Below are 26,175 nucleotides of genomic sequence, written 5' to 3' on the forward strand. Positions count from 1 at the left end.
ATAAGACCATATCTGGTGGGCAAGCTGGCTGGAGTGGATTTGACCCAGCTTTGCCTGCCTAGGAATTTGGTGCAGCTTTTCCCATCTGGGTATTGTTGCAGCGATATGTTTAAAAGTGCAGTGAGAGGCGTAACTTGCCATGTTTATCTCCAGGGGCTCTAAGCATAGGATGATCATGGCAGCTTCAGTAGCAATGGTGTTCTTAATCACTCTACTATAAACAACTGGCAGGCTATAGTCCAAACAGTTCCTGTACCTCTACATTCCATTAAATGCCTTTGGACCAAAGCATACATTTAGTTCTTTTGAAAATAATATTTTAATCTTTTAAAATCTTCTCTGTCACAGTTGCAGCTTTCCTGAAAACACTCTCTCCAATTGGCCTATATATCTGTATCTATATATCTGTGGGTGTGAGTGGGTGTGAAGGAGGTAGTTGGGAGGCATTTTTCACTACTGGGATGCTTCTTCCTTGTTAACAGGATGCAGAGACAACTTATAAGTCACTTCCTGGGAAGGAGGGGCTTCCAACTTACAGAGTGATCCTGACCTTGGCAGGATGTGCCTAGGCTTCTAATTTCATGGTGGGCCCAGTTCTTCATTACAGCCCTAGCAAAAAGTCTCTCCCTGTTTGTTCCACAATTCCAAAAATCTCTGAACTGCCTTCACAGGCTACTCAACAAAGGGCAAGAGCCCATTTCACCTTTCATAGTCCATAGACTATGAAAATTTGAATCCTGTTTGTATCCTAGGTTAACTCACTTCTCAGCCTGACCATAAGTGTGTAAACAAAGAATTGGCCCGAAGTCTGAAGGGTCTTGAGAAAAGGAACCTAGGCATTATGACTGAAATTTGTGCAGATTCATGGACACCAGGAACTAGATTGTTGTGTCAGGGGCATGATGAGTGTGGATCAGATCTGTAGCCCTAGGGTTCCTAGAACAGCTATAAGTGTGGGATGGGTCCTAGAAAAGATGTATTCCTGCTTGACAGTAAACTAGGTAGCAGCTGAGTCCCTTCCACATCAAAGGTTTTGGTTGTTGCTCCAAACTAAGGTAAAGCTCAGTTAAGTTCTGGGCAAATGAGCCACCAACTTAGAGACTCCATTTAGTAGTGGAATGAAGAGGACTGGTTTCAGTTGGGCATTCCACTGCTAGAGCTTCCAAGTTCTTACCTAGCTAGGAAGCCCACAACCTAGAGCCTAACAGCTTAGAATTAGTGGTCATCATTGAAGCAAAGCAGAATTATCAGCTGGCATTCCTGCATTTGAAAAACAGACTTCTACAAAAGTATGTTAGGGTGTTCACAAGTAACGCCAAAGTAAAGGTTTTCATCTATTGATGAGGAGTGGTAGTGTTGTAAGCTGCTCACAAGGAAATGATAAGCATCATGAAGTAGATTCCAGGCAGAATGACACCTAGTATCTAAGAGTACAACATATGACTAAAGTAGAAAATACCACGGCTGACTATCTCGACTGCCAAAACATAGATGAAAATGTAGGACTGACCCATATTCATCCAAAATAGATACTATGCCATCACAAGAATTGTGGAGGCTGCCAGTGCATACAGAACACTTTTCTTTTAATCAGAATGGGTTCTGTGGGGCAGAAAGTTTCCAAGGCCATTATTACAATGTGACTTTGCAAGTTATATAGAAGCTTATCAGACAGAGCACATCCATCCTTTTTGGAGTGGTGGTCATTCCTTTTGGTAAATAGCACTAGTGAGGGAGACAAGCAGAGTGGCCACCTACACCTTTGTGCATGCACCCTCCAAATCCTGTTAAGTTGCCTTCTTTGCCTTGGTGGAGGATCCTAAATGAAATTCTGCAGCATAAGTAGGCCAGGAGTACCCCATCCAGCTTGGCAGGGGTGGGGTGGAGTAACTGCTCTTGAAATGCAATTGTTGGAGAATGTCCTGTCACCTCATGGGAGACTAACATTTTCTTTATTTTTAATGTTCATTTCAGGTTGTTGTATGGGGAAGACACTATTCCTGTCCTTGCTCTTCTTTCTTACTGCCATCTGCATTTCAGTCAGTTTGAGAGCTGGGAATGACTTCTCTCTCTCTCTCTCTCTCTCTCTCTCTCTCTCTCTCTGTGTGCGCGCGCGTGCGTGCCTCTTTGAGTTACTCTGTTAATAGTGGATTTTGTTTCCTTGTGTAACACTTTTATTTAGTAAAATCATAGAGAGATCCAAGGAGAGAACATCCTCTCTTGCCCCCCACTCTTCAGGAAGTTACTTCTAATTTGACAGTCTTGTGTTTTTGATGGAAGGGCATCCCAGTGGTGAAGAATGCTCTCATTCTACATCTTGGAATGAAAATTCATTGCGTGGAGAACATTACTTTCCGTAGTTTCAGAGCCTTTCCAGTTTTATGCTCAGAATCAATTCATCTTGGTGCAGCCATGAAAATTGGATTTCTTTCCTTTCTGCGTACTTTTAAAGGATATGTATTGATACCTCCGTTGGAGTCCTTGAAACAAAATGAGCATGAGTCAGAAATTTACTGGATGTTATTTTCTCAGGAAGGGGGATCGCTATATAGCCTGCAGATTTAATATCCTTTCTGTGTATCTATGATCGGCCTTTGTGCACAATATCTCTGCTCTTTCGCTTGTGGGTGGTCTGGCTGAGGAGAGAGCTGTATGCGAGACCATTTTATAATAATCCAGCCTCATTGTTGCATTTCTCAAAAGACCTGCTGCTGAATACTCAGCAATGTACCAAGATTATCCTTAAAGTCTTAGTGTTCAGGAATTGAACATGCAGATAACTAAGCAATCTCATCTAGCAGATGAATAAATCTCCTTTCTCTCAGGTCTGGTTCAGGCATTTGAGCCCATAATAGTGACCTTCACTTGTTGGGAACTGGCTTTGGCAGCAAGGGCACATGTTGCTGCCATCTCACAAATGACACTCTGTGCAAGGTTGACAAGTATATGTGCAATTCACCCAATGTATGTCTTCCTCCTACACCTGTTGGAAGGGGGAGAGGAACATGCAAATCTAGCTGTATGCTCCGGATAGCTTAGCTCCCGTACAGGGCACTTTCACTGCTGCTATTTTTTGGGTGGTATTCAATCACATACAGACAAATGTAGATTGCACTATTATAGTTGATTAGGAGGTCTTGTACAACAAACCTGAAGGTAAAGAAAGGGACAGAGAAATGTGTTGGAAATTGTGGGACAGCACTTGTTTTGATGCAACATTGTCTAAACTCCCTGCAAAGAAAGCAGGATAAATGCTCAATAAATGGGTCATCTGGCAGCGGCCACAATGTTGTTCACATGGTGTTGGGCACATGCTCTCTAGTAAAAAGGATATTAACATGGGCTGAATGTTTGAATTGGGTCTAGTGAAACATTCCAATATTCTCTCCATAACACAGGAAATAGCACAAGAATTCTGCAGTCCTCATCTATGGGACCCAAGAACATATTGGATGGTATTGTTCCTTTAGGCAGAGGGGAGTGAGAAATATAGGGCAAGAGTATCGGAGAGTGACCCTCCTCCTCCTTTGGCTCTCCAATCAATACTTGCATAGGGATTGTAGGAAAAGCCTCATGTATTCTGTGCTGCTGCCTACTACAAATTGACTCATCTACACTCCTAAAACTGTGTCTGGGTACATGATAATGGTAAAATACTTTGTTTATTGCAAAGCTCATTCATTAACATGATTTGAACTTGACAGGGTATGTCAAGACCCTGGAGTAAACAGGTCTGATATTTTAAAAATAATATATTATGAATAGTGGAAGATTCTATCTGACATTGGCAAAAAATGAATAAACAGATTCACAAGCTGTCAGATCTTCAACAGTGATATCTCAGAAAGTTAATTGGACTGTGGCAAAAATCTTCATCCCATTGAAATGATAAAACATCTTAATGGCTGTGGCTTGTGCAGACTTGTGTGTTTAGCTGTCCCTGATGCATTTTCTTGTCCATTATGAGTGCTGAATTATAGTCACTTAAAGCGAGGCTTATGTAAAACATTAAATCATTATCCTCTTCTCAGTCAAGGAACTACAGAAGAGCAATTCACTCTGTTTAGAAACTAACCAGAATAATGACTTTCATATGTCTGGAATATGCACCCCTAATCTATAGCATCTATTTTTTTTTAATCAAAATGATTCTAAAACATTTTGTTTTACATTGTTTACTAAAATCATCTGTCTCCAAGGGCTATTTGGTATGTACTGAATGGCTGAAAGGCTCATCCCCACAACTTTTGGAAATACTATCAGTGTGATGTTATCCACGTCTCTGTCCTAAGGAAAATCCAGTTTGTTGATAAGAGAGCAAGTTATCATGGCACAAAGGCAGGGAATGAGGAATGCTAGTTGACAAAATGGCACCCAGCCAAACTGATAGGCTGAAATGCACAGTTAGCTTTAAAAAAGACGGAAATAAGTTGAACAACCCATCCTATAGACTCATCTACTTTCCTTCTAGTTAGTGAAGAGCTAAAGTTGCACATGCAGCCCTTTTCATGAGTGGCTTTTTGAAATGCTGCAGTGTGGAGGCTGTTCATAGGAAGCAGTGATGTGTTTATGTAAATTTAAAGCAACTGCTCATACAATTTCTGCAGTTGTCATCATACCTTCATAGAACACCTTTTATAGGTGGTGATGGTGTGGTGGAGGGAGCTGTGATGTTATGGTGAACATTGTCAAAACTGCACAGGGAATTTCTTCAATAATAATAATAATAATAATAATAATAATAATAATAATAATAATAATAATAATATATAAAATTGCTGTCAGGGGACTGCCATTGGAACAAGGGAGGGAGGCAGGGGGGCCGTTGGGATACAGAGAGCATCCAAAACTCCTGAGGAGCAGTTCCTCTTCCAGCAGTGGGATAAGCCACACCTCCAGTGGAGAAGAGAGGGAAGGGGCCAGCCAAGCAAGGAAAGGGCTTGAGGATGCTGCGGAGAGCCCCAGCGCCTCACCCAGCCAGGCTGACAGGAAAGGGCTCGAGGATGCTGCTGAGAGCCCCAGCGCCTCACCTAGCCAGGTTAGCCAGGAGGGACGCACGCCCCTTCCGTTGCCCTGCTTGTGTAGAGGGGTGAAATACAAGGAGGGGAGGAGGAGGCTCAGGGTGCCGAGTTCTTACGTTGGGGGAGAAACCGGAAGGGGCCACTCCCGGATTCTGCAAGTGACTGAGACGGACATGAACTTTGTGGATCTGCACTGTAAATAGTTTGCACAATAAAACCTGTAAAAGCCAGGTCAGAGTCCTGCCTGGTTACTCACGAGCAACCATCACCAGCATCTGACAATTGCCCTTAGACCTGCGGGTATAGGGCAGTATAGAAATTTTAATAATAATAATTAATGTGCTTCAAGCACCTGTCTTCCTTACAGGTGACTGGATATATGAATTGGACTTTGCTCTGTAAAGCATAGCAGACCTGGAAATCTGTGTGAATGTGTGAATGTTTTCCTGCCATATACAGAAAACTAGAATGCAGCTGACATGCTGATGGGTGTGCATATTCAACAAACTGCATGTGGCATGACATAACGATTCTCATTAGAGCTGACATGAAGTATTGTCATGCTTAGGTGTCTAACATGATGGATTCTTAAACTGGCAGAGTCACAACCATAGAGGTGAGGGGTATTTTGTTCATCTTCTGCTTAGTTCCAGTATTCAGGAATGCATAATATTGTGTAGATGGAAGATAGCAACCTTTGCATTTTGCTCTTTGGCATTGATATGCCAAGGTTTTATTTTTACCTTTCATGAATTCTTCATATCCTCAGATTTCCATTTGATCATCTATTTTGATGTACTTCCAGATTGCAGGACACACAGCAGTTGTGCTAGTCTGTCACTATCTCAATGGGTTTTGTAACTTCAGCTGGTTTCTCCTTCTGGACTTACTAGGTTGGCATATGCAACCATAGAATTATCATTTCCCCCTTTCAGGCCTGGCAGCTATATCTTCACTTCCCAACATTAAAGCATCATTACAGCCAAACAGTGCATTGTCTTGCTCAGTGCAGTTTCTTGACAGAATGAGTAGATATGGCTCAAGAAGCCATGACAGAGGCCTGAGGATTTTGCTGCAGCACATAATTTCCTGGCGTTAACTCAGAAGTGCTGGCATTCTTACTTCCTACCATTAAAAAAATTAAAAGAGCAAAGATTGCCCTCAGAAATCCTGACTACCTAATACCCAGGTATACATGCTTATTGTTCCTAGTGGTAGAAAAAGCACGTTATCACAATTATTCAAGACAGTAGCATGTTCTTACCCCATTGCTGTTCTTGTCTGAAAATAGTCCAGAATCCTACCAATGTGTGCAACTACAAAGTAGTCAAGCAGTATCATGGGTTCCTTGCTGTAGACTCCTGACCTACAAGAGCTCAGTTACATGGGTGCAGATGGCACTGATATAAGTGTTACATTTTAGCTTCCTGATTTTTAAATTGTACTTGTTTCATATGTTACTTTTACCCAACATGGAGACTCATTAATCCTGCAGTTGGGATAAGTATTCTTCCTAGAGTCCTTGAAGGGATGAGATTTTTCAAAAGCTGCTCAAAATGACTTTGAGGGTTAAGGTTTCTGCTGTGCAGAATTTGTAATATCAATTTCTGTTGATGAGGCTGTCAAAGACTGTCTTCAGCTTTTGATGCTCATACCCTTGGTATACTAAATAACAGCAGCTATAAGTTATTTGCAAATTCTCCAAAAGGCTTTAAACCTATTACTGGATGTTGTTGGTGAATTATATAATGGATAATCTAGTAACAACACTATGAGTATAACAGTGCAAGAGCTCATAAGATGCCCTGAATCCACAGCCCGTGGGGGGTGGGGAAGACTATTGAATTACTTGGCAAGGTAGTTATTATTGCACACTGCTACTAATATGGGAGGAATAGTAATATTCTAAAGTGGTGCCTAATATACGTAGTTTTATTTTCACTGTGAGAGAGGGTATAGATTTCATACTCTTTGTATCTGGAGCACTTTGCATATTGCACCCTCCCTCCTCCCCAAATAAAGTGGTTTTAATGGGACTCAGTTCTGGGGTGGGGGGAGGGAGCATTTAAAGAGAAAGAGATCCAATATGTCTGTGGTGATTGTCACTGCTAACTGTTTCTGACTTATGCAGCAACAGCTTCTGTTTTAAGGAGGCAAAGATGTCACAAGTCAGTGACTCTTAAACATTGTTCCTAAGGGGACATGTCAGTGGAATGTCATGGTGGTTCCAGTTGGCTGGCTCAGAACTTTTACCTGGTAAATTTTAACCCCTTCTGACACATAGTTACAAAATCCATTAAAGCCACAAGGTTTCCAAAATTCACTCAAATGTGTTTTTGTGTCAGAATAGTGTAAGGATTGGGGGTGAGGGAAAACCAACTTTTAAAAAGTATTAACAGTCATGAAAACGGTTGTGGGTGTTCCCAGGTGAAGAGGTGGTTCTCTAATGTCCAATATGCTGTGGAGAAGGTGGTTGCTTCTGATCGCACACTGTTTGAAACAGAGTGCTGGACTGGGTAGCCTGTGGTTTTATTCTGCAGATATACGTCATCAGCTTGAGTTCACAACTGCATGGAGGAGGGGAAAAAACTTCACCTTTTGGTTGGTACTGGCCTCATGTCCTGTTACAGTGATGGAGACGAATGTGCAGATTCAGTTTCATTATGCCTGTCTGTCTCCCTCCCCCCCCCAAGAGCTTTCAGGAGACTAGTGAAACACAAGTAGGAACCACAACAAAATGGTACCATGTGGCGTGCTCATGTTCAGGGTTACAGCCAACCAATCAGCCAGGAAACTCCCTTCCCTTCCCCCAATCCCATTTTCTGTTTCTCAACCAATAGTTCTCAGCATTCTGTGGCCACTGAGTTATCATTGTGCTTAAAAAAAAAACTCTTCATTACCTCCCACCCCATATTTTGCATATCCTCCCAAGCTTGCTGGCACCTCATGTGTGTGTGTGGTTCCAGTAGAAGATAGGTAGCCGTGTTGGTCTGTCATAGTCAAAATAAAAAAAATTCCTTCCAGTAGCACCTTAAAGACCAACTAAGTTAGTTCTTGGTATGAGCTTTCGTGTGCATGCACACTTCTTCAGATACACTGAAACAGAAGTTGCCAGATCCTTCTATATAGTGAGAAGGTGGGGAGGGGTGTTACTCAGAAGGGTGGTGGGAATGGGAGATAGGCAGATAGCTGAGAGAGCCTGTTGACGACTCTTAACGACTGTAATAGGTCTTACAGGAAAAGGCAAGGGGTGAAAAGGTGAGAAATGGTTTAGTCATGTATAGTGAGATAAGAATCCAATGTCTTTGTTCAGCCCAGGTCTTTCCATGGTTTTAAGTTTGGTAATGAGTTGTAATTCAGCAGCTTCTCTTTCCAGTCTATTTCTGAAATTCCTTTGTAGTAAAACAGCTACTTTGAGATCTTGTATAGAATGTCCTGGGAGATTGAAGTGTTCTCCTACTGGTTTCTCTGTTTTGTGATTCTTGATGTCAGATTTATGTCTGTTTATTCTTTGGCGTAAGGTTTGGCCTGTTTGTCCAATATAGAGAGCTGAAGGACACTGTTGGCATTTGATGGCATACACAATGTTAGACGATGAGCAATTAAATAGTCCCGAGATGGTATGTGTGATGTTGTTGGGGCCAGTAATGGTGTTGTCCGGGTGTATGTGGCAGCAAAGTTTGCATCTGGGTTTATTGCAGGCTCTGGTGCCAGTGTCTGTGTTAAGTCTGGTTGTAGTATTATTGTGGGTTAGGAGTTGTTTAAGATTGGGTGGCTGTCTGTAGGCAATGAAAGGTCTTCCTCCCAGAGCTTGAGAAAGGGAACTGTCATTGTCCAGGAGAGGTTGTAGATCTCTGATGATGCGTTGTACTGTTTTAACCTGGGAGCTGTATGTGATGACTAGAGGTGTTCTGTTATTTTCTTTTTTGGGTCTGTCTTGCAGCAAGTTCTCTCTGGGTATCATTCTGGCTCTGTTGATCTGTTGTCTAACTTCATCTGCTGGGTATTTTAGTTCTGAGAAGGTTTGCTGTAGATCTCTTAGGTGAGAGTCTCTGTCTGTAGAATTGGAACAGATGCGGCTGTAACGTAGTGCCTGGCTATATACAATGGACTGTTTGGTATGTTTGGGATGGTAGCTAGAGGCATGTAGATATGTTTGTTGGTCAGTTGGTTTGCGGTATAAGGTGGTGTCTATGCGCCCATCCTGTATTTTTATAGTAGTGTCCAAAAAATGTATTTCTTGCATAGATTGATTCATTGTAAGGTTGATTGTGGGGTGAAAATCATTAAATTTCTGGTGAAAGGTGTCCAGGGTCTGTTGACCATGTGTCCAGATGATAAAAATATCATCAATGTATCGCAGGTACAAGAGAGGTTTGAGTGGGTAGGAGTTCAGGAAACGTTGTGTGTGTGGTGTTATTGTGTCTATATTGGTATTCAGAGAATGAGCTCCTTAATAGTAGATAGGACTAACAGTAGACTGAAGTATTGAAATCATGATCATTTTATGTCCTTCTTATGTCATTAACTTTTTCTGACAGATGGCACTCAAAAAGTAATAATTTAAATTGAGTGCATGTTAATAATTTTTCATAAAGACACCAGTTTGGTATCAAGAAAGGGAAGAATGAAATGATCCCCTTTCCTTTTACATTTTTAGAAACTGGATTTGAAGGGTTAGCCCTAACTATAGTGCAATGCTCACATACCTTATTCTTGCACATGAACATTAAGAACGTTCTTACTTATTATGAAGTGGTTTACAGTGTAAACAAATTAACAAGTTCCAAGACCCTCTCCTGGCTGCCAGATGGACTTCACACGGAGGATGCTTATGAATTCTGTAAATAATTTCTTTGCATAATATAAATATAACATTTTTAGAAATCAAGGAATGATGGCATAATGTTTATGCTATTCTTAAGAACATGATTCTTCTAGAACATGAGAAAGAAAACAAATGGTATTTCAGCCATTTTATTGGCTTAATGAAAAATGTTTCCTGAGGGAACTTGTATCAGCTTACTCCTAGGAAACTGTCCATGGGATTGTAGTCATACTGATAATCATAAAGTGGATTTTATGCATTGTACCACTGCTCTTTGAGTAGTGTGTAATAGTGGATCAACATAACTCACTTCATTTTCATTTTATGGACTGTCTTGGAGGTATGATGAACTCCTGTGCTCCAGAATTTACCACTAGACCACTGATTCTGCTCTTATTTGGCACTTAAGAGAGCAGTATGTCCAAGTGTAGTAGAACTACCATGCTGTTTCTATCCTGGGCTTCTGACTTTCCTGTTTCCTATTTGTCACACCTAATACTGCTCTGGTCTCCTCCTTGTTGAGAGGCAAATGCCCTTCTACGTGGGTGAATGGGTAGATAGCTAGCAGTAATGCTTTAGTTACTTTCGTATGGTGTTCAGTGGTTATGTATCGGGTCATATTCTTCATGGTGACAATTAACATGGGAGTGGGAATCAGCATTCTATTTCACATCAAAAGCAGATACCAACAGTACTTAATAAAAAGTAAGGGTTGGCTGCTGAAGAAAGATTTGGGATCGCATTTGGGTTGCTGGAGCACATGGAAATCAGCACAGAATAATTGACACCACTTAAAGGATTTCTACGTGCATGATGTTTAATATAATTTTGTACATAGTGCTGGAGCCTCTGGAGGAAAATGGGGAGTGGGGGAGGATGAATAGCATACTTCAAATACTCTGGCCTTTGATCTGTTTCCATCGTACTGGGATGAGGGAAGCAAACAGCAAATATCAACAGAAGCTATAGGCTGTGTCAATTTGTGCACCAGTGCACTTGAGTCATCTCAGATTCCTGTGTCACACTCTCCATAGCAACCTGCTTTCGGCATTAAACTATCCATCCATCCAAATAGCTATTAGCGTAGATGCTTACTCTGCTGGTGCCCAGGAAACCTGACGCTCATGTAAAACTGCTACGAACGAGATTTAAAACGTTCTTCAGTTGAAAAACAAGACAATCAAAAGGCTGGTTCCTACATGGATCACTTCCTTTTGAACAATTCAAAAGTTGGGAATGTGCACACTTGATTTCATTTGTGCTTTACAACTTTGGAGATTTCCCATGGTTTGATTGCCAGAAAGGCATTGCAGTGGTGTGGCAGTCCAAAAAAATTCCCACCTCCAAAGTACTGTTGTTCGGTGAATACGTGACGTGCTTTTTCTTCTTGCTTTTTTACCTGTATATTTCTGGTAGTGGCTATGCGGTATTGTTTATGGAATAAGCTCACTGATCTGGAAAAAATTAAATCTAATAAAGGAATGTAGATTAAGTTGAGTGGAGTTCAAGTTTGCTTATGTCCTTTCTACATGTGACAAGGTGGAGGCATAATGCTAGATGTTGATATAACTAACTTTGCAGAAACTTTTACAAACTTAAATATCTGTTCATTGTCTTTTTTTTAATGAAATACAAATATCACAAAATGAGCAATTAGGCAAGAGTGGTCCATCCAGTTATATCAGTCATAGCTCCTGAGGTGGAATTTGATATTTGTTAAGAGAATAAGAAGATGGGGCATAGGATTTACAAGCAGGTGAGAAGCGAGATCCCTGGATCACATGTGGCTCTTTCTAATCACTAGATCTACACATGAGATCAAGCATCTTCATCTGTTTTGAATACATTCCATCATTTTTAAGATAAAAACTGGAAAAGTGCTACAAAATGTTTTCATCTTGAGCATGGGGGTTGGAAGTACAGTTTCTTCAACTATATGTCGCCTCGGATATGGTCTCATGGCACAGCAGGCCACCATTTTGCTGAAGCTAAGCTGATCTGGGTCTGGTTAGTGCCTGGATGGATGTAGATGAAATCCACATTTCTTCTACTCAAGTCCCATCTTGAAAGGTTACAAACATAAGAAAATACATAATCACAGCAATTTGCCTCTTGGTTTCCTGCACTTCTTCAGCCTTTGTATATTTATGCTAGAGGTTTGAAATGGCCAGGTGCCTTTTAGCTAGCTACACAAAGATTATATTTGGCACTGGGAGTAGCAAGGAAGTAGGCATAGACCCTAAAGATCCTAAAGAGTGATCTACTCAACCCCAAAAGATTCCAATAAATAAATGCATATTTCTGTGTTTTGTTTTTTGTTTTGTTTTGTTTTGTTTTAGTAGTACACTATTTTATTTGACAAGTGGGCAGGAACTTAATCATTTAGATCCACTGGCTACCTGAACTGCAGCTGCATGCCCATATTTACTGTACATCTTTCTGCAGGGCCTGCAAGACAGAGCTGTTCCACCGGGCCTTTGGCCCAGGACACAGCCTGACTCCCTCCCTCGGCAATCTTCGCGGAGCTCTGGCCCAATGGTTGCCAATGGCTTGATTTGAATTAATTTCATAATGAATGATTTTAGAGTGTTGTTTGTGCTGTACTTTTGCACTGTTTTATTGTTGTTAGCTGCCCTGAGCCCGGCTTCGGCTGGGGGGTGGGGGCGGGATATAAATAAAAAATTATTATTATTATTATTATTATTATTATTATTATTATTATTATTATTATTACCATGGTGAAAACAGCTTTATAATGTTACAGGTTGCTTTTTATAGATACAGTGGTACCTTGGGTTAAGTACTTAATTCGTTCTGGAGGTCCGTATTTAACCTGAAACTGTTCTTAACCTGAAACACCACTTTAGCTAATGGGGCCTCCTGCTGCTGCTGCGCTGCCGCTGTATGATTTCTGTTCTCACCCTGAAGCAAAATTCTTAACTTGAAGCACTATTTCTATGTTAGTGGAGTGTGTAACCTGAAGCGTATGTAACCTGAAGCGTATGTAACCCGAGGTACCACTATATGTTCTCACACCCCAGTCTGTGTTAACCAAAATGTGTGAGATTATCCACAAAGAATGAGAACTTGTGACAGCCCTGGCAGGTATCATGTGGACATTAAATATGAATATTAAATAGGAATCAAGCATTAATCAAAATATTTTCACTATATGTTCATATTAGCAAGAAATATTAAAAATACAAGCTTAACCCAGTTTCCTTCCCTTTTGTAATTTTTTTCAGGAATCAATCAGGTAAAATACAGATGAACAAATAACTAATTATGTTGGCAAATACTGATTAGAAAACACAGCTAAGTGGAAACATTTGGCTGAGAACAAGGTAGAAAAGGCAAACATAAGAAATCACCTATATTAAGTTGAATTTAATATGAATCTAACTCATATTTTCATCCTTCCTCTTAATACTTCTGTGAGGTTATTCAATCTGAACATGAAGGAAAGATGACTAAATAGGCTGTTTAGGGGGCAAGAAATTTGCAAACTTAAATGAACTTGTCCAGCAAGCATTCATGCAGAGGCTTCTGAGTGTACAATCAATCTGTAACAACATGAGCATGCTTCAAGTGCAGTTCCTGTATTAAAAGTATACATACATACATACATACATACATACATACATACATACATAATTTTATGTGTATCGCTGATGAACAAAAGTTACCAGCTGGGCCTGCCAAGATTCTCTCTCAAGCACTCATCAGCCCAACATACAATGCAAATTCACCAAATAGTTGAGCTTTTCAGACGCATCCTTTGGCATGGATAGCTATAGATGCCCTTCATTGGTTCCCTTCTTCTTTCAACCAGCCCTTGGAGCTAGAGTTACAGATTAGAGCTGCTGTTTCAGCTATTTGCTTTGCAGCTGTTTCTGATGCAAAGAACATTTAAATTGACATTAATAGATAAGACTAGCAAATGATTCATCTTAGGTCTTCAGCATTTTCTTTTTTACTTTCCTGTAATATAATTTGTACACATATGCAAAAAGTGCATATCTTAATATAGTTTCCGAATTTTGACTTGTGCGTTTGCCGTAGGTTTGCCTGGGAAATGAGCACTTATTCGGGCAAAAACTGGTATCACTTAAATTGCTCCTGTTGCAAGGAAGACATTCTGGGCCACTTGGCTCATGTCCATGAATGTTAATCATCCGACCATCTCTCTTGTGCTTCCTAGTGAATGCTTTTGAGAGTCTCAGATGGTATCTGCAGAAAAGCATTTAAGCACATGTGCAAACTCATTTATTTGTTCCTGAAATGCAGCCAAATTGGCCAAATGGCATGAAGGAAGCATGAAAATTCTGAACATGCCCTTTGGGTTGACATTGGATGCAGAATAAGACTCCTGAGTTAGAACATTGGCATGGAAAACTTGCGTCTTTGAAGTACTGTAGCAGTTTGAATCCTTCCTGGTGCCATTAAAAATAATCAGAAGTGCTCACAAACATTTTGGCAACTGGTGTATCTGTTATGAAATGGAAAGTATTCTACAGTTATTTATTATAGAAAGTACAGTCACCCAATCAGCTGATAGGTTCTGTACTTTAGATGCCTCCATGCTTGAGTATCGATATATTTGCAGTTGCCCTTTACACAGTCAATCTGGTTATTTTATAATAATTGTATACGTAGTTCTCATTATACCAGATCTGACACAAAGTGCCAATAATGCTGTTGAATCTGTTAGTTCTGCCTTGCTTCTTTCTAGTAATCATGGCTTTCTACATTATGGTGTTACATTTGCCTGCATCATCTGCTTTTTCTTGTTCTGCTTTAATGTCTTATCTACATTACCGAGGCATTGTTTTAATAATCTCAGTGCAGAAGATTGCTTTGCTCCTCCATACATTCTTGTTAACTGGACTAGTTCCAGACAGGGACAATGTTTTAGAGAGTGGCACAGTCATGGCTCCATTTCTGCAAAGGTCCCACTGTCTCAGTAGCCCTGCCATTCTCACCTTGCATACAGAGCACTGCAAGCACAGTCAGAGGGTCATGCAGGGTGTTAGAATAATTGCATGGTTAGCAACCCCATGTGGTGTTGTTGTTGTTAAGAAAAGTGTGTTGGGGGGAAGTTGTAATTTTCATGGGGATTGCAGTGCATGGAGAAGGGAGATTTAACTCTCCCTTGCCCTGTCCAGTGGCTCCAGTGATTTTTACATTAGCATTGGATTTTGCACCAGAGAAGTGGTGTCCTTTCTTCTAGCAACCTGTATGCATGGTGCTTCAGAACTCAAATACTGTCTGAATGTGATGTGGGGTAGACAACAGTATGCTTTTTCTAGGTGATCGCAATATTAAGTGGGAGAAAGTATCCTACTCTCTTAAGATTTCTATCACCTCTTTCTTACCTCATAAAATGGGAATGAGATTGTAGAATACTGAGCTGACAGAATGGGCTGTTTTAATTTAATGCATTTCTAAACTTTTACTTACAGAGTCTTTACCCAAGTTTCTAAACTTCAGGTTACGGGTGAGGGCTACAACTTTTAAATGTTTCCCCGTGTTTAAAATCCCTGCCGTTATACAGCTAGTGCAATGAGGATAAAAATCAGCCCAGCCTAGCCCAGTTCCTGATAATTTACCATTTTCTTTATAAAGAGAGTTTTAAAAAGTATCTTTCAAAAGTAGTGCGCGCGCGTACACACACACACACACACACACACACACACACACCACTTGAAGTAGAACAATACTCCATGCTGCTACTTGTGGAAACCAGGTCTCTGAGTGATTAGGCCCAGTGCAGGTTTTTCTTTCTCCTAAGGCTCATTGCAGAGCGTAAGTGTGTGTAGTTTGGCTGATGGGGAGGAAGGGGTTAAATTGACCCTCACTGGGCACTGCCATTATGGATGAAAATGGACTTGGTATTGGGGTTTTTTAAAACAACAACAACACCCGAATGTGATTGCTAACTGTTCAATTAGAATGATGTCTAATTTAGGCTTCAGACAACTTCAGTGAGTTGGATAAGGCAGGTTAATCCAAACTTTATACCGGGGTGGCAGTGGTGGGGAATTGCTAAGGGATTGTGACAGCTGTCCTTGAATGGCTGCATTCATACTTCTGCTTATAGTGAGCAACAGACTAATTACTTAGCCTTAGGAGTAAACCATAAGCGTGAACAAGCCCTGTAGCTGAAATGTTTTTTATAAACCAAATCAAAGACAGATGCCTTGCCTGTCAGCACTCACTTGAGACTTACTTTTATGGTCCTAAGGGAAGTACTTCACTGAGAAAGCTGGCAAGACAACAACCCTGGTGAGGTGTCTTGCTGACTGGAAGCGCTATCAGTGAGCAGCCCACAAATCAACTGACATCATAGCACGATGGTGTTAATAGTGTCAGGCCTGCCCTTCATTAAAACATACAGCTAGAAAAGAGGTTTCGCTAATGAAAATATTACTTGCACAAATAAGCAGGGGTCATAAATGATGTCACAGAATCATAGAATTGTAGAGTTGGCCATTGTAAAGGTTGTGGTAAAGCTTCAAATGGCCCCGCCCACAGTAACTGCCACACCCACCAATGTACATAGAACCTAGCAGATTGGTACTCCTGAAGGTGTGGAATGTCAATTGCAATTCTGCTTGTGGCTGAAATGGTCCCTCTGTATGTTATTGGACAGCACTTTGCATCATCCCTGGCCATTGGCTGGTGGAAGGTATCCAACAACTTCAGGAGAGCATCACATTGGCTATATAATATTTGCCAGGCTCTATCTTTTGATTGTTTTAGGAAGCTAGTAAAAAACTGAGTTATTTTAAAAGGTCTGTTCAAAAAATATTTCCATGATTTTCTTTTTTTAAAAAAAGTTTTTAAGGTTCTTCATTGCATTCTGTGTGTAGTGCTTTTTGTTGTTTTTACTGTGCTAATATGGGGTGATGGTGATGATTTAGTTTTTCCTGATTTGCTGTCTGCTTTCTACTACTTTTGAAAATATGACAAGATAAAATAAAAATAAAAAGTAGATAAAATGCATGAGAAACTTTACCTGAAACCCAGATAAAATACTGATCCAACCTCACTATCCTCTGTACTAAACTGTAGAACAAATACAGTCTAAAGTATATTGAGGGGGGAAACACAGAGCACATAACATGTGACGTTCATCATGACTGTCTTATTGGAGTCAGTGAGATTTATATTAGCCACAACTGAGTCCCACGCCATTACTCTCAGTTGTACTAATCTTAACTCAGTTTTGCTGAATGAATGAATTTGAAATGTTTATTCATTTCTTTTATAAATTAATGAGTTGTGTTCTCTGCCACAGTGGCACCTAAATGGAACTGATAACAAAAACATAAAACTATAATAAAAATACAGTAAAATACTATTTAAAAAACTGTGTTGGACTGCAACTTAGTCCTGCTTAGAGTAGACCCATTAAAATCAGTTGGAATTAAGTAAGTCATGACTAAATTCCCTCATTGATTTCAGTAGATCTACTCTTAAGTGAGATCAAGTCTAGATCCACCCCTATGTCCCCAGAAGTTGCATTGAGTGCCATGGACTTTACTCCCAGGTAGTATAGGATTTCAGCCTAAGGACAGCAGTAAATTGAAGAGTACATCAACACTGTAAACAGTCACCAGTAAACTAGGCATTTATCACAACTTCTGAGTGGAGTTAGAGCCATTGTTCTCATCTTGGATATGCATTTGCAAGACCACTTTGTGTGAATCAGTTATCCTTTTATATGGCATAACTCCACTTTCCCCACTCAGCTGGAAAGAAAGGGAATGTGTTTGGACAAGCATAGCTGTGGATTCACCCTCCTCTTTCTAAAACGTTAAAGACAAATACCTGCTCAGCTGTCCTTTTCATTTTTACCATGAAACGTATTCTAGATGCCGACAGAGCATAACTTTTCACGGCACTCCAGCAATCTGCCAGTGTTTTCTTGATGGATCCTGCTTATTTACCATCTGATTCACTTTTCCAAGTGTTGCCCCCCACCCTCAATATCTGATACTGACTCAGAGATAGTCTGCCTGAAATGGTACTTGAAATATTTACAGAGATGATTTCACTGGAAAATGGACTGATCTGACTGTTTTATCATGTGGAAGGGGAAACACATTGGTAACAGCAAAAGCTTGCATTGCTCATAGAGGAACTGATAATGTAAACTAGACGTTCACATTATCCTCAGGTGATCTCTTCCCTCTCTTGTTCTGATTTTCAGACAGTGAACTTATTGCTCCAGATTGTCTCCGTCCAAGATCCTTCACGGCTATCCGGCGGCCTTCACTACGCAGGGAGACTGAGGACACCCGTCTGTCTGTGAGCCTTTGCGACCTCAACCTCCAGGAGGAGAACTTCCATGTCATGGCTGCCATGTGTCCCATTCCACAGAATTCCCTCAACTCTCAACATTCCCATCTCCTCCCATCCCAGCTTGAAAGTGACCTCCGTTTCCATCAGCTCAGGGGAGCCCATATTAAAATCCTGGATGACCAGACAGTGGCTCGCCTGGAGCATGCTCGAGAAGAGAGAACTTTGGTTTTCACCAGCAGGCCCCTTAGAATCAATGAGACCATATTTGTCAAGATTAATAAATCCAACACTTCACGTACTGGGACACTCTCTTACGGGGTGACCACTTGCGATCCTAGCACCCTGAGGCCCAGCGACCTTCCTTATAATCCAGAGTCTTTGGTTGACCGGAAAGAGTTCTGGGCAGTTTGTAGGGTGCTGGTGCCTCTCCAGAGTGGAGACATTTTGGGATTCATGGTGAATTCAGAAGGTGAACTGCACTTGAGCCACAATGGAGCAAACGCCGGCATGCAGGTGTGCGTGGACTGTTCCCAGCCACTGTGGATGTTCTTTGGTTTACATGGAGCAGTCATGCAAATCCGTGTCCTGGGTATGTGCGCCTCTTTCCACATGCAGTGTTATGTAAATGGGTGGATTGGGCTGAGTGGGCTAGTGGTAGCACTAGAATATAGCACTGGGGTGAGCAAAGAAAAGGCAAAGTAGATTCTGTGGCAAGTCCTGTCTTGTTTGCACTGGATGTTGGAGGTGAGAGAATGGAGAAAGCAGGGTTGCTTCTCAATACCTGCAGTTCCAGCTAGGGCATCCCATCAAGACTGCCAGTGGTGACTTTCCAATGGCAAAAAGGGTAAGTAATTTTTATTTATTGGGGGGTTATGGAGACACTCGCCTTCTCTTTTTCCCCTATTATCCACAAAATTGAACAGACTGAAAGAAAATAATATAGCTGACCACTGGCTTCATTTAAACAGCATGTGCAGCCAGCATTTCAGCAAAAAAAGAAAATAAGCAAATGGCTTTATAACATTAAAATCTCACACATTTATCATTGAGATACACCGTGCTATAGTACATGAGCAAGGCTTGTAAGGGTGATAGCATTTGAAGTAAACAGCCTAACATTTCCTTATGTTGCTATAAAATGTGAAGTTAAGAATCCAGCCACGCAGTTTAATATATTACATAGACATACTATTATGAGTGTTCATTCTTATGGCTTGTTATCAATGTTTGTCTAATATGACTTGAATTCCAGAAAGTAGTTATTTGCTCTGAGAAATCTAGTCCTTACTGCTTTATAGCTTCTCCCAAACAATAATTTTATGCCAAAAAAGAACAGAGCTAACAAGCAAACTTGCATTTTGGGAACTGTGACTGGCATGTTGTGATGATGATAATGATTTAGACAGTGTATATACTACTTAGAAAAAATATCATTAAGTCACCAAGGGAAATGTGCTCCTCAGCACTGTAGAAGTAGAGCACATAGCTTTTAAAGAGCCTTTTAAAAAATGAGTTAATAAGGAAAGGAAAAGTGTTAGTTAAATGGTGGGCCATTTTTCTGCAAAAGGAGGGAGTATCCTTGGTAGTGTCATAACTCTTTTCCTAAAGTAGTTCTGGGATTTTGAGGAGCTTCACCAAATTCCGGGGTCTACATGAATGAATGCATTAATTTTGATACAACTGAGATACCTCATCAATAGTGAGTTTTTATGCCACAGTTCAATTATGAGAAGGTGACATCTGTGTAGTTGTGTTCATCACAGAAGCAGCCTCATTCCTTAAAAAAACCACCAGAAAAACCACCCTTCTTAAGACTTGCAACAATTGTGTTATCTTGGAAAAATGCTATTAACCAGCAACTTAAAATGAATACACCACAAGAGAAGTTTGGCAAATGCAGACAATGAATGCACATAAATGTGCCTAATGGGTCTCTTCCTTTATGTAGCATTTGTTCTGGGGTGCCCCCAAGTTTTGTGAGCCATGTATTTAATTTTGTGTTTAGGGAAATGGACTCATTAAATAGACAGAAATGTAGCAGGCAGATCATCTGAGGCACATCACTGCCTAAAGTATTCAGAAAACTGCAGGGCAGACAGCACTTTAGTGTTTTAATAGAAATATGTTTGGAAGCAGCAGCTTTGGGGTTTCTGGTATATGTCTAAAAACATTTTTTTTATTTTAAAAAAAATGCCTTAAGTGCATCTTAGAAAGGCATTAGCTGTGTTAAATGCTGTGTGAGCCATTCCACCAGGCTCAATTTTATTTTTATTTTTCTTCTCTTGTAAGCTAAGTATACATTAGTAATGTAAATGATTAGCAAGCATTTCTCGAGGGGGTTTAATCATCACGTGCTAAAAGGCTGTGCACTGACATTACATAGTGTCCTGAGCAAATCTTCATTTTTAGCATCATTTAAAAGTGAAATTAGTGCAAATTGGAATCTGCCCCTTTACAATTTCTGTGGAGATGGGGAGCCTTCCTTGAGGAGAAACATGCAGTGTGAAGAGGCTTAGGGCTGACTTTCCATTTCCTTCTCAATGTGTTTTCTTAAATTATGCTAAGAATGCCTTTTCATCTGGAATGTCACTTGTGAATATTGCTAGTAAAGGATAGAATGTAAAAGAGTTGCTGCTTCTAAATTGATTGGAGAACTATGCTTTTTCTATTCAGAAATGAGTTTAGGCATCACCCGTGGAAACGTTCGTAGTCAGTGGCATTGAAATAACTAAAGTGGAGATTAACAACCTGTGGTCCTCCAGATGTGGTCACCATCCCTGACAATTGGCCATTCTGGCTGAGGGTGCTAGGAGCTTGAGTCCAGCAACATGTGGTGGGCCACAGATTGCTAATCCCCAGACGGCAGAGAAATCGTATTAGGACTCAATCCCTGCAACATCTTTATACCTTATCTGTTCCAGAGGTGTCATTTTTCTTTGCCACGCTCTCCCTTCTGATCCTGATTGTGTTGTTCTTTTCCACTAGATAATATTAGGGGAAATTGCTTGCAAAAAATGTATACAGTAGGCAATATTTAAAAAGTGTATATTCCACTTATGTGGTAATGTAAAGAACTGAACTTAAGGTTGGAAAAATTAGAAATGAAGAGAAAGCAAAAATTAACAGATTGAGTTTGACAAACAAAAATGATATGAAGTTATAGTCAAGGGACTTACACACCAGGCATAAACTTTATGTTCTCTCCTTCTGTGAGACTGCAAATTAATTGTCTTCTCCATCAGAATAATAAAACAGCTCTGGATGAAATGGGATGTTAGTAATAATTATATATTAGCTCCCTTATGCCTTTGCCTGGGTATATCGAATAAACTGGAAACAAGATAGTTTATCATCCTCTCTGAATTTTGATGTGCCTGTTCATGGCAGCTAAAGCTTCCCCATTTCTTGCACAAATGCTGGAATGGGTTAGATTTTTCTGCATATGTGTAAGTGACAAAATGGACTAAATTTCCTGGTAACAAGCAGGTTGATGCTTCCAGCAAAATCTGCAGTAAATTTTAAAGCATCAAACTTTGTGGTGTGCTTTTAGTGAATTAGTGGGAGTGAAATAACTCTGAGCAAAGTGCTAGTCCATCCTGATCTGCTGGCTGTCTCAACCTCCTTGGGTTTGTTTTGACCTAAGGTGAATGTTCTATGAGTGCAAGGATTTCTCCTTGCACAACAGAATGTCACCCCCCTCTCCTCCTCCCATGCCCCCCTTTATCTGTTCTGGGGGCTCCCTTAACCTCAAGAGGAGATTCATGGATAGCATAGTGTGCATGTGGGGTGAGACGAGGGGAAAGTCCCATTGCGCTTGAGCTAATCCGTGCACTAGCACTTTGATTTAGTTGAATATTGTCTGTAGGCAAAAATGTCCAAGTTGAGTGAGTCTGGAAGGAAATGCTATTCAGGCAGACATTTGTACATATCTGTCTGCAACCCATAAAGCCAAGAAAACGAAATGAGTATGAGCTGATGTTTGCTGCAAGTGTTGATGCCTAGACATTAGAGGCTGTTGCCACAACAGCAATGCAGGAGAATGGCCATTTAACTACGTTTATTCATGAACTTTGGCCACCTGAAGCAGCTGCCTCAGCATACCTCATGGGCAGGCCGGCCCTGTTGACAAGCACATACCGTATTTTTTGCCCTATAGGATGCACCGTCCCATAAGGCGCACCTAGTTTTTTTGGGGGGAAATAAAGGGGGGGAATTATTTTTCCCCCAGGCGCGGGGCTGGGGCGGGGGAAGCCCGAGCTTCCCCCAACCCCAGCCCCCAGAACAGGCAGCTCTCTGCAAGCCGTGGGAGCCCAGCGCCGGCTCCCACTGCTTGCTGAGAGCTGCGCGAAGCCTGGATGCACTGAGCTAAGTGCGCCCAGGCTTCAGCATGCAGGCAACTCTCCGCAAGCCACGGGAGCCGGGAGCTGGGCTCCCGTGGCTTGCGGAGAGCTGCGCGAAGCCTGGAGAGCGAGAGGGGTCGGTGCACACCGACCCCTCTCACTCTCCAGGCTTTAGCGAAAGCCTGCATTCGCCCCATAGGACACACATATATTTCCCCTTCATTTTTGGAGGGGAAAAAGTGCGTCCTATAGGGCGAAAAATACGGTAAGTAAGCATGCGTACTGGAGGCAGTATTGCCCCAAAGGATACAAGAGAAGAGGGAATATATTAAGAACAGGTTGTGTTCTGATTTTACCTATGGGACTGAGCGTTGGGAAAGTGCTTGTTAGCCCCCTGACAGTTATGCTATGGGATTCTGCAGGGCAATGTTTTATCCCCACTTTTGAGACTTATGTGAAAGGTTATTCATACATTAATACTAACCATAATCAGATAAAGATACCAGTATCTCACACAGTGCATCCCAGTGAACCTGGTCTTGCCACTGTACCAGTGGACTGAATGCTGTCTCAGCAACCAATCTAGCCCCTTCCTTGTGCTGTCAGCAGGTTTACACCTTTTGCATTGAAAAAATAATTGTCCAAACTTCATGCTTTTAGCCATTAATTCACCCCTTATTAACTTTCTCAAAGCGCAAAGCTAATCCAAGGATGGAGGGCTGGGTAGAGATTTTTTGTGAGAGTGGACTTGTACTGTGCATAGCCAAGTTCTTATTCAAGCTGGCAGACCTGGTGTGTGTGTGTGTGTGTGTGTGTGTGTGTGTGTGTGTTTTCCATGTTTCCTCCCAGAGTTCCACCCTGGAGAAGAAACATACCTATTTGGACTGAGAGCACAGAGGCCTTGGTGCTCTAAAAATATTACTTTCACCTTCTTGGCCATCATAAGTTCTGCCATCTTGGCAGCTTAACATCTCTCTGAGCAATCAGCCTGGAGCATGGGTTCCAGCTCTTTGTGTATATAAAATATTTGAAAATGTGAACAAGCACTTTGACTCCATGTGTATGAATGAGTGCAGTACATCTCTAACTGAATCTCAGCAGAGTCTAGGAAGTATGTTCCTGGCAGCAGTGGCAATCACAGCTGCCACTGAACGCCATTTTTTCATGAATGCTAGGCCAGGACCATAATGAGAGGCAAAAGATTAAAGCCCTGCTACCCTCCATGCTAGAGTCCCTTTCTGGTATGGGTGTGGGGGCAGAATCAGCAGTTTTCTTTGGGAAATGTGGGCGTGGTTTGCCCTAGCAACCTGACAAAACCCACCACTGAGGCCCGTCCTGGATCTGGGAATCACCATGTTCATTTGCTAGAATTTCCCCCTTTTTAGGGGAAATGGGCTGCCATTTTAATTTCCCAGAATGCCATGAAGCTACAGTACATTGGGAACATTATGGGGAATTAAAATGGAGTCTCCTTGATTCCACTGTGTGAAGCTGCCGTCGCCGCAAGATAGACAAATTGGTATTTCTCTGATGCACGGACATATAACCCATGCTGCTCCTTGCGTATGGAGCCTCATTTAGGTCAAAAATATGAGAGGAAGCCTTTTGTTTTGTATACTTCTTGGCTGCTGTTTAATGTCTCTCTCTTTGTTGTGTGTATATGAGATCTGTTCTCTTGCTCGGGTGTTTACAATATACAATACAATTCCCTTCATTTGAACAGATTGGAGGAATGGGTGTGGGGTAGGCTGCCTCCAGGAACATTCAGATAGCAGTCACTGGTGCAAACAGGCCTGTTTACACAGGGTTATGCACAGGGCTGCAGCAGACCATCCCATGACACTGATAATAGTGGTGGTTGAGAAGAAACTCTAAAGCATCTAAGAAAGCCTCAAGTTTCTTGGAAGCAGTAAGCGGGATGCACAGAGAAAAGAAGGAACTGCAGCACCACAGATGGCCCTGAGCTGACCATACTGTCCCATTGTTTTCGTAGTAGGGCACCTACTTTTCATGCAAGGAGTCTCTGGTTCAATCCCTGGCATCTGTAGGTAGCTCTGGGAAATATCTTTGTCTGAGCCCCTGGAGAACTGCTGCCACTCAGTGTTAACATTGCTGAACCACGTGGGCCAGTGGCCTCCTGTATTGTACCTCCCCACCCGACGCATTATGAATTGTGGTAGTCAGAGTGGCTTCCACATTTTGCTCTAGGCACCTTCAAGAAAGTACTGCATTGATGGGCCTCTCGTGCACATGGCAAAACCTTCAATGCACTGAAGAGCCTGGTTAAAACAACAACACTGTACTGGAGGGCCACCAGACTTGAAAAGTGGGGATCTTTTGCAATGTGGAGCCATAATGGGGCTGCACTGCGTATTTGGTGGCCTCTGCTGTGAAAATCGGTAGGCAAAAACACTGCTCCCTACTGAATTACTTATGATAAGGTGTGCGCTAGCATCTCCAGAGGGTTGCTAGGATGCTGTCCCATGTGTGTGGCCTCTAAAACAGATTTTTAAAATCTGTTTGAAGTGACCCATTTCTGTGGAGTGCTGTCAGACATGTTGAGCTTGGGTGCCTACAAGGGCTCAGTGAAATTTCAGGCCTGTTCTAGACCCTTGGATAATGACTGTAGCTCAGTGGGAGGTAGCCATGAATGGTTGCTCTGACATTAAAGCATTGTCTATCACAGGCATAGGCAAACTCGGCCCTCCAGATGTTTTGGGACTAGCTAACAGGACCAGTGGTCAGTGATGATCGGAATTGTAGTCCCAAAACATCTGGAGGGGTGAGTTGGCCTATGCCTGGTCTATCAAGCCATTTTGATCAGGTTGTATGGATGGGGCAGTTTTCTTCCTACACTTTGTTTCTTTTCAATTGGAGCAATACAGGATTAATGGAAGTACAGTCATGCCTCGGGTTGAAGTAGCTTCAGGTTGAGCGTTTTCAGGTTACGCTCCGCAGCGACCCGGAAATAACGGAGCGTGTTACTTCTGGGTTTCGCCGCTCACTCATGCACAGACACTCAAAATGACGTCACGCGCATGCGCGGAAGTGGCGAATCGCGACCTGCGCACACACAGACACGGGTTGCTTTCACTTCAGGATGTGAACGGGGCTCCGGAACAGATCCTGTTTGCATCCAGAAGTACCACTGTAGTATTTTCTAATGGAGATCAACAGTTGCCTTCCAATGAAAACAAAATCTGCCTGTGAACTTTATTGGGAATGGTCAGCCCTGCTCAGCTTTTGAGCCAGAAGCTATCACTCCCCCCCACTTCCTCTCTGCCCATCCTGCCCACCCACTTTACTGAACTTAATGCTAATCAGTACACACACACACACACACACACACACACACACACACACAGCAGAGCTGCATTGGCTGCCAGAACAAAATAGCCAAGGATTCTGCCATGATTAGCCAAAATCTGACATTGAGTAACGGTCCATTAGAAACAGCTGCCTTTCCTCAGAACGTTGTCCTCAATGACCTTGGCATTTTGCAGTGTTACATGGGAAGCATTACTTATTTTATTGCCATTTATATCCCCTTAAAAATGGCAAAATCAACATAGCAGATTGCTAAACCAGCAATGGCAAAGAGCTGAAACAGTTACCATAAAGCCTAATATTGTCATAAGGTTTGTTTCCAAAGAACAAATGTTGGAACACAGCTTGGACC

The 26,175-nt window shown here is 41.7% G+C and overlaps 1 protein-coding gene across 2 annotated transcripts in view; it reads left to right on the plus strand.

Moving 5' to 3' along the window:
- Positions 1–26,175, plus strand: part of NEURL1 (neuralized E3 ubiquitin protein ligase 1) — a 126,494-nt gene that overhangs the window by 93,984 nt on the left and 6,335 nt on the right. For both annotated transcript variants that reach the window (XM_082225267.1, XM_082225268.1), the window contains exon 4: positions 18,065–18,745. In XM_082225267.1, coding sequence (XP_082081393.1) covers positions 18,065–18,745 — 681 coding nt within the window. The remainder of the gene's footprint in view (positions 1–18,064; positions 18,746–26,175) is intronic.

The sequence above is a fragment of the Podarcis vaucheri genome (genome assembly GCF_965113315.1).
Source record: "Podarcis vaucheri genome assembly, chromosome: 5".
Lineage (NCBI taxonomy): Eukaryota > Metazoa > Chordata > Lepidosauria > Squamata > Lacertidae > Podarcis > Podarcis vaucheri.